Here is a 10,203-nt window from a genome sequence, read left to right as displayed (position 1 = left end):
TGACGACACGTCAATAATGTTCCGCTAGTCCTACTTTACCCTACCTTTACCCTACGGTGAACAGGATACAACGGTGCATGAAGCCGTTTGCCACATCTAACTAAAAATTATCTTTCAAAAATCAAAATAGTTCATTTAAGAACAATTTTAGTCAAACTAATTGAATAAAAACATCGAATCGAATAAAAAGATAAGTAGGTACTGAACCACTAACTCAATGGTGGGCAGGCGCGGATCCAGCCGTCAAAAAAGGTTGTGGGCACAGCCACCAAAAATGAGCAAAGTGAGAGTTGGATCACTACATGCCCGGACATACATGCATGCCTATCGATCTTATCATCATCATCATCATCATCATTTCAGCCATAGGACGTCCACTGCTGAACATAGGCCTCCCCCAATGCTTTCCATGTTGATCGATTGGCAGCGGTCTGCGTCCAGATCGATCTTATCAATAGATCATAATTAAAACAAGCAAATTAGGGTTGTGGGCATGCCCACAGTGCCCACAACGGTGGATCCGCGCCTGATGGTGGGTCTAGACCAGGGTTTCCCAAATTTTTTTTGCCAAGGAACTCTAATTGATTATACTTTTCCTAGCGGAACCCCCGTACTACTCCGCCCGCACGCCCTACCACTCCCTTGTGCGTAAACAAGTCGGTGCGCGCGAACAACGTCGGTCACGAAACGTGGGATAATATTTTTTACGGAACCCTTGCGGCCTTTCCACGGAACCCCAGGGTTCCGCGGACCACCTTTCGGGAACCGCTGGTCTAGACAAAGTGCATATTATAATCGAAAAATGGTTGAAAAGTCTTTTTTTGTATGGAGCTTATGACAGAAATTACATTTGACTCAATCAAAAAGTGCATTGTCTAGTCTAGGGACCCCCCTCTAGCGCCTAGGTACAAAATTAATGTAAAAATAAACTCGATAGTATAACGATCGATAATGGTGCATGACTATGTAGTCGTATTCATTCATTCTTTTCCCAATTCCATTCATTCGGTGTCGTGGTACGTCAGTTGCACAGATATGGATTAGAGGTCAGTTGTCTTTACTACTCACCCACCCACGTCATTCATAAATTCATTCACACATACGAGTGTCATCTGTCACGACGTGCCAACGTCATGTCTCGTTTTTAAAATTTCTTGAATAATTTTTATGGAAATATGGACATATAATTGTTATAATTTCATTTAGGCCGTGTTATTGCCTAGTTTACTTAAGTTTGTGTAGAATAATACAGTGAGTGAATTCGTTTTATAATTCTGTGCAATTTTACAAAATTTCGGGGGTCGATTTCATAATCTGAAAGTTGCAGTCGCTATCAATAAACAGACAGAATATTGTGTGCCCTTGTGCAGTGTAGGTAGGCACGATGGACCAGAGTGGCATATCTCCGAATACTTCGAATCAGCAGCTAGTTATTAACAGTGATAATGAGTCGGCGACGGCGTTGCTGCAAGAGAAGCAGGCGAGGAGAAGCGAAAGTTTGAGGGATGTCACCTTCGTCGAATACATGACTGTCGGAATACTGTGCTTCGTCAATCTCATCAACTACATGGACAGATTTACCCTGGCAGGTAAGTGACCGCTCATTTATTTGCACTACTCTGCTAGTTACCTGGTTACGTAAATTGTCTGGTTACCTTGACTTATTCATTAAAAATAACAAGCTAGTTATGTATTTCACAAGTTACTAAAATAAAGTCAGTTGAAACCACTCGTAAATTAGAAGAAAAAATCTAAACATTAACCTAATTTTGATACTTGCTGTGAAGAGATGTCAATAAACTAAATGCTGAAAAAGTGTAACACATCATATAATTATCAACTAATTGAATCTAATCTTCTAACAAATTTCAAGAAAAGATGTTACTTTGATTACGAACATCTAACATTTAATTTGTACACAATTTTAAATGGAGTTGTTATTAAGGAACATTAATTAGTCACAATATAACTAAGCTGCTGGTTAGTTGGTTCCAATAATTTCAGATTTCATCTAATCAAAAAAAGGTGTTAATAGAAGTGTTTTTAATGACTACAAGTTTGCTTCTTTACCATGGTTATAATATCATAATAGGTACTATCTGTGGCATTATACATATTTATGGTTTATTTTTTACCAATCTCACCACTTTTATAAGCTTTGTAAAGATGAATCTGAGTTCTAAATAAATATTGAGTTGAAAATTCTTATTGGGATCCAACTGTAAAATATTCACTCTAAATGTTTTTCTGTTTTAAATTTTATCTGATTGCATGCAATGAATTATTTTAAACTGATATCATTATGATGGATGAGTGAGCTGCAATTTCACCAAGTCCAACTATTTTCATATTTAGATATTTTCATGTTACACTAGTACCTCTTCCTGATTAGAGGCATGTATGTAATGACCAATGAGGTCAGAGGTGCAAATCACTATCTTGAAAATGGAATGTGGAAGCATCCAGCCAGACATGCAATTACACTTTATTATGACTACCTACATGTGTTATGACTTGATTATTATTTATATAATTAATTAGGTTTAGAGTTATTTAATGTTTATGTAAGTACTTACCTATATTTGTTTAATATTATTTTTAGCCTTACTGGCCTTATTCTAAAATCGTGACAGAAAAATTGTTAAAAAGCTAATTTCTCCTTACATCAGTGGTAATAGTGCTCTCAATGTCTGTATTAATTTTAATCTTATGATTCCCCCTATAAAACCAATACTTATGTAATTATGAACAGTTTATTATGCTTCAATAAATAAGAACACTGGCAATGAAAAACGAAAAAAAAAAAACATTTCCGAGTTCATGTTATTGTATCGTTTTTATGTGCGGCGAACTAAAGCGAGCGCCACAAAATAGATGCGCGTTGGCGGCTGGCGCTCGAACGTGCTATCCCGGCGTGCTACGTCAGCGACCGCGCCACCAAACGATCGGTATTCATTGGCTGACTACAGTGGCTACGGCTATGTGTACATTAATCACATTGTGTAGCGTGGTGTAGAGCGTTGCGTAGCGTCATGTCGCATTGCGTAGCATCAAGTCGCGTTGCGCTGCGTTTCTGATTAACTTAGGATACCGCGTTACCAACGCGGATTTTAGTGATACATTACTTCAAACTGGCTAATAAGTGATAGTAGTGTACTCACACCCACCATCATTGTCATGTCTGATGTAGGTACAAGATATTAACTTCTGTCTTGCTGCTATTAACCCTGGTTAATCCGTGACTACTCTCATGGGGTCAAGCACAAGTAACACAACACAAAACATAAAAATAATTAAAATTTTGTATTCTTACCCTACATTAATAGACAACAATGGCATGTATCCTATTGTTAGATATGTTATGTTTATAGATTGAAGACCCAGTTTAATCCATAGTTATTAAATCGGCACGTGCGTATTTTTAAATAAAACTCACCATGATATCAAAATACTTACATTGATAATGGTTGGTTATTAATATTTAATTCAGACAGTACCTATCGCTTCTTAAAAACAAACTATAGAAGTTACAGTGGTAATAAAAATCTACCCTGTTTTGATGGAATGTCCAAAATTTCCTGGAATAGTCCCCAAATATTAACCCGCACGTATCAAGTCCTAGTTTTGTCCTTACTTGGACTTCGTTCGCCAGTAGTGTCTCAAAATTCTCCTCCTACCTCGGGGTCCGTCGCCGTGGAACATCCGATGCTGATTATGATATTATTATTATCCAAAATTCAATAGGTGGAAAGATTGCGTCAGTCGCTGTTTTAGGTAAGTACTTTAGCGCGATATTGTTTGATTTTAATATCTTATCATGATAAAACACTAAAGCTTCCATTGATAGTAAATTTTGCTTAGCAAGCCAATCATGCTGTAATGACAGAAAAACATCAGTGTCCGGTCCGTGCATTAAAGTACACCTACCTATCTTTTTAGTTAATTAGTTCTGTTGTTACATTACGCTACAAAAATAACAACTTGTGTTGCATTGCAACTGCACGCAACATAGGTAGGGTAAGTGCGTTAGTTTTCGTCCAATTATCGGAGTTGCCAACTTTGTGATGCGAAATGAATATCTTAAAATACCCTTACTCATATGTATCATATGTCATTTTAGTCCTTATATAGTCTACTTTATGTTAATATTATATGACAATAAGTAAATACCACGGGTTTTTTTATAAAAAATATTTTATGCAAAAGAGGCGATTTCACTAGTTTTCGTCCAAAAAAATCAGTTTTCGTCCTAGTGTACGCTAGTTTTCGACCACTGTGTAGAAAAAAGGGTGCAGTTGAATTATTAACTTAAAACCAATTCTACAATACAGTAACTATGGATTGTGGTATATCATTTGAAAGGTAATTTTGTTAGCTTTCAAATGATATCAAAAACATTTAAATAAGTTCTTACCTAAATTTAGGAAAATATTGCAATAGGTCGAAGGATAAATGGACAAAAACTAATCTACAGGAATAGCTAATTTTGGTTTTCGTCCACCCCAGTGCTTGCTCATGACGTCATGGACGAAAACACAACAACGTTTAAAGCTGTTTTTTGTTTTCGTCCACATCTTTTTAACGGTTTTTATGGGTTTATCACTGTTAAAAAGTGGACGTAAACTAAAATGTTTAATGTAATAGCAATAAAGATCATATTGGAAGAAAAAGCATTGTATTTTGTAGGTCCATTGAAGTAAAATGATTATTAAAAATATTAACTAGGTGTCAGGGTTTCCGTCCACGTGGACGAAAACCAAAATCTTGCAAAATTTTTATGCTAGTATTAGTCCACTTAATTATCTAAGATTTCTATACAAAAACTTTAATAAACCCTTAAAATAGTGTTTATTATGCTAATAATTAGACATACGTGCCAAAAACATTACGTAAAGTAGCTAAAACAGTAATTAAACATATCATGAAAGTTCCCTACCGGCACGTTTTTTTTCTAACTTGACGACGTTTTCCATTCACCTGTGTGCAGCAGCAACTTCCGTAGATTTTTTTGGAGTTATTACTTGTCAAATTACATTTTCATGCAGGCAGAACTGTTACTTAGATATTATAGATTGTAACAAGTCCAAACTTGCACGGAAAGCTAGGTTTGTATTCTAATTTTCCGTATTTGTTTGTGGTAAGTCGGTCTTATGGACGAAAACAGGAGCTGGACGGAAAACCGGCGCAATTACCCTACCAGACAATGAATGTTGTTATGCCGATTATCGTGTTGATAAACGGATTAAGTTGCTTTTATCAAACTTCGCTTTTCTCTTTGATTTATTATCTAATCTTTGTAGTAACTGGAATTAACCTAAGTTTAAGCTACAGTTACGAAATTTTCGTTTAATCTACAAAATCCTTTAAGTTTTTCAACTCTGGGTTCCGTATTTGTCCACTATTCCACACTGCTTGGTATGTGGCCCATTGTTTGACGGGTGACTTGCCTATGTGACGTGATGGTGCATTCACGGGCAGCCGTTAAATTGTTCTCAAGCACGAACCGACCGCTAATAGGATTGAAAGGTGCGTGGGCCAGGGGACTTATCAATCGTACGAAGAGTCCCCGCGTCGTAAAAGAACCATAATAATTGAAATCGAATTGAATAACATTTTATGGTTCGTTTAAAACGCGTAAAACCTTTGCGTTAAATTTATTCAATCGTAGGCTTTTCTACCTTTTAATGTGCAACTTGTGCAAGTAACTTTTAAGTGCTTTTAATGTCGTAACACTAACCTCTACCTACACGTAGATCCTACCTACCTATAAATTGTAATTGACTCTGATAATAAAAGGTAATCCAGAAGTTCCGGAACAACTAAGTTTCTATTAACACTCAGTACCACTACCCACCCAAGTAGGTTTTTAGAGAATTTACAGTTCCGAAAGTTGCGACTTGCGACTGTGTGGGCGGCGTGCGCGACTCTACAAAATCCTGAGCTTTTAGCTTACGCATCAGAATCATGATGTATAAGGAGCCACACAGTCAAAAGCTAGTATTTTGTCACTTACATTACTTATGCCCATAAATGTCTTCTAAATGGTTGTTTGTTTCAATGCGGAGAAAGACTTGAACGCTTGGGAAGGGCCGATGTCACGTAATCAGAGAACTAATCTCCAATGTCTGCTCACGTGCGGTGCGCGCTTCAATACTACAATACAACGTGCGTGTTACATTTTCCAAACCACTGACTTCACATCGACCACATTCATTGGGTGGGAATCCAAAGAATGTAGGTACCTAATCGATTTTAGTTTACGTAACATTCTATTACTTAGCAACAATTTATTCATAGATTGTTTGTAGTAAGGCTTTCCACTAATAGAAGTGCAAGCCGCATACATATTGCAATGCTCTCATAAACAATCGTTCTGATGACTAGGGTAGGGTAGTAGGCGTTTTATTTATCCATCCCTAGCCACGTCATAAAACAAATGATATTGGTTTATGGAAGTTTTTGTCGAGGGGTTAATTTCCCTTGGGACCGATCAACAAGTTGCCACCGCACTAAAGTTGTCGGGGACTACGGGGACGTTATCTTGATTAAAATCTTTAAGTAATCAAAGGACTAATTTGCTACAAGCAAGCTGCTGTAGCGAAAAAATATTTACAAGGAAGTGGAAAATTGTCAGCTGCCCAAAGTTGGTTTTAATCGTTCGTTGATGATGCTGATGTTGATAGCCCGTGCATAATTTTTTAGGCCATTAGAATAATTAGTTTAACAAGGATTTTTTTTCTCAGGTCTTGATTTGAAACTAACACCACAAAATATAACAGAAGACAAACTCCATACTAAACGCGCTCGAGCCACGCACACATAGACACCGCTCTAGCAAGACTGTCTTGGACGAATGCGAGCGCGACGTGGCGCGACGCGACAGACGTTCGCCACACGTTCGCTGTGGTTCGCTTGAGTCACGCGCCGGTCAACCGCCTGTGATAATATTGTTTTGCGAAATTGACGAAAATAAGTGAACAGAAAAAGTCGTTTAAGTCGTATTATAATTGTTCGGTATTTGGTTGCTTAAACTCATAATTAAATACCGAATTTTCATTTTTTAAATTACCAGTTGATTCGGGGAGGTAAGTAAGTTATTTATTTGAATTTCAATTGAAATTGAAAGCCAACTCAATTATTAGGAATATCGATTTGTTTTAGAGAGGTTTTAGGAATTATTGGATAACTAGTTTTTGCCCGCGGCTTCATCCGCGTGAAATTTAGTTTGTCACAGATCGTCATAAATTATAGCCTATATGTTATTCAGGGTTATAAACAATAATACTGTAAAGTTACATCAAAATCCGTTCAGTAGGTTTTGCGTGAAAGAGCTACAAACATCCAGACATCCAAACTTTCGCATTTATAATATTAGTTGGATAATAGTGTCAACCACTCAACTAAATACTACTTCTTTCTCGTGTATTTGTTTGCAAACTATTACTATAATAACGTACTAAATATAAATAAGTATACGTGGATATCTGTTATTGTCTTTCTTGCATAGTATTAAGAGTAACATTTTTCTATCATAACGAAATAAACGCAACACATGACAAGACAACCCTAGCGCGACGGCCGAGCGTGCGAGCGAGAGAGGTATGCAAAGCGAGGTACATACATGAGTTTACCTTTTGTTATTTTTTGTGCTAACACGGTGATAATATACCCAATAAAGTTTAATGACATTCGGTAACTTATCGTAGTTTATTTATAGTAATTTGTTAGCCAAGCTAATAATAGTACAGAGCAAATTACTAGGCTAAAAATAGGATATTACTGTGCATGCATGTCGACTGTGGCCGTTGTATCACATAATCATATCGTAGTATTATGACGATAGTGTTTAAAACTAAGTAATACCTACGATAATTTATCTGTTATAAGATTCATCTCTGTTTTATTTATTAAGCCTACCGGTTGAGGAAGGTCGCGAATTGCGCTAATTTACTGAATCGTTTGAGTGATAACGTTTTAAACACACAAGAAAATACGAGTATTATGATTCATGCAAGACAAAACGTCTATCGATATGGTAAACGAGATGACGAATGATAAATTAAAAAATGATTTGTCATCATCGTACCATTGCATCGTCGGGTGATGTGGGCTTCTAAATAAATGAACCTTGACTCTTATGATAATCTTTGTACCGTGAATTAATAGGTTAAAAGAAAAATGACGTCGTCATTAGATTGTTGTCATTATCTGACTAAATAAAGTTTATCTGGAAAAGCGTTCGGTAATACTCTATTCTTCTGGTTTATCTGTAGTTTTTTTTATATCAGCCTCGCCTTTCGTTTTTTCATGGAGTTCGTTTGTCCATTCCTTTTATTTTCTTGATGATTTAATTCGTAAACGCTTTTTTTTTTTTCAATATCTGGCGAACGATTCTGGCTGATGTCAATTTTTCTCTTACTCTCTTTCTCTTCGGATTTCGTTTGGCGAGGGGCTATCAGCTATCACGTAACGTTTGTGATATAAGTACACACTCCCAAGATAGATCGGCTTTCCCCGGGGATTCGCCAACCTTCAAGTCCAAAATATTTTCAAGATTGTTGCAGTGGTAAAAGCCAGAGACGATATTGTTCAAATTAGTTCTCTCGCTGTCACATCAAGTGTACACAACACTAACAGCTGTACTCCAAAAGTACAATTATTTCGTCGCCAATAAGTGCTGTTTCGAGGTAAAGCGCATGTCGCTTACATCTGATTTGCCATTGTCCGTAAGTTCCGTAACTGAATACTTACATGTGTTTAATATTGTTATAAAAAATCTTGACGTCTGCCGTACTACTAGGTTAATGTTTGCTTATGAACACAGTCGCTAGTATGACGTCGAGTACAACCTTCACACGTTCAATGAAATAAAACGATGAAAGTACGACTTTACTGGTAGATGTTATGTTACAAACAATATTTTTTTAAGACACATTTAATGAGTCTTGCTTGGTAACAAGCTTAGCAGATAGCAGATTTAGTAGTTGTATTAAGTAGGTATCGCAATGAAAAACGTCATCATAAAGTAGGTAAATTGCTTTTCATCATGGAAAGAGTATTTTTTAAATGTTAACAACAATAATAAGTTATTTCTTATTTACTAAACAAATAGATTAAAAAAAAACTTTTTAAAGTTAAAACTGACAAAGTGCGTGTCGTGTAACGCGTAGAGGGTTCCGCCTAGGGTTGCCAGGTCCAAACACCACAAAAGCCGGACTTGGTGTTTAATTTGGCCGGACATTTGACACTAAAAGCCGGACACGCCTTTTTTGCCATGTCACGGGGGGGGGGGGGGTGCAATATAATAGCTAGCTCATAACCTCATATGATCTATCAATACGCGCATGTGTGCTTTTGACTGGGCACGGCAGCCACATAAAAAGCCTAAAAAGCCGGACACCTGGCAACCCTAGTTCCGCCTTCCGCAGTCACCCGTTACAATATGCGTGTCTAGTTAGAGAGGCTGTTTAAACTAAACTTTATAGCCTACGTTTTTTAATTTAATTAATAATACATTATTTATTATGTTATTCGTGTAAACCTCTGAATTCATGGCACCTATCCAATATTTAGGAAACACGCAAGGACATCCGACCCAGTGGCGGCGTAGCATGGGTTGGCACCCGGGGCGATCACCCCCCCCCCCCCCCCGTCATAAGTCCTAAGGCACCCCCTGGTACTTACCCCCCAGGATTTTGGGGTTTTACCTACCGATTCGAAGATTGAAAGACAATCGCACCCCCCCCCCTTTATCATGATATAGACCGCAGACTTGCCATGCAGATGTGCCAGTGAGTACTAATCTGCGCGACTTGTGTCACCCCCTGATGCATGGCACCCGGGGCGGACCGCCCCCACCGCCCCCCCCTTACGCCGCTACTGATCCGACCCAACATTATGGAATGAAGAAGTTTGAACCATCTCCATTTTATGCCACAATTTACTTTTTAGTATCTAGTGTTTGCTATTTATATCAAGTACCTACCTACTTACTCTAAACCAAGAATCTACAAGTTATAATAATAACCGATTCTTGTTGCCTCCTACGGAACCCTAAAAAGGGTTTTATATCCCCATTCTGTACACTAAATCATCACAGGGTTAGCGCGTGTGCTTTGTGCACATCGTTTAATGAATAAAACATGGGAAACTTACACTGCGTGGTCTTCGCCACGCTCAGTGAGGGGTTAAATATGCGGCGCG

At 37.6% G+C, this 10,203-nt stretch overlaps 1 protein-coding gene across 3 annotated transcripts in view; it reads left to right on the top strand.

The window, feature by feature from the left end:
• Positions 1–1,064: 1,064 nt before the first annotated feature.
• LOC135075116 (protein spinster) overlaps positions 1,065–10,203 on the top strand; it is a 50,443-nt gene continuing 41,304 nt past the window's right edge. Inside the window, exon 1 of one of the 3 annotated variants that reach the window (XM_063969458.1) lies at positions 1,065–1,589. In XM_063969458.1, the coding sequence (XP_063825528.1) occupies positions 1,385–1,589 (205 nt within the window). In that variant the 5' untranslated portion in view covers positions 1,065–1,384. The remainder of the gene's footprint in view (positions 1,590–10,203) is intronic. The other 2 variants (XM_063969457.1, XM_063969456.1) reach the window with 2 other exon arrangements.

Source organism: Ostrinia nubilalis, chromosome 10 (assembly GCF_963855985.1).
Source record: "Ostrinia nubilalis chromosome 10, ilOstNubi1.1, whole genome shotgun sequence".
NCBI lineage: Eukaryota > Metazoa > Arthropoda > Insecta > Lepidoptera > Crambidae > Ostrinia > Ostrinia nubilalis.
Note: the sequence above shows the minus strand (reverse complement) of the source record. Positions and strands in the feature narration are given on the sequence as shown.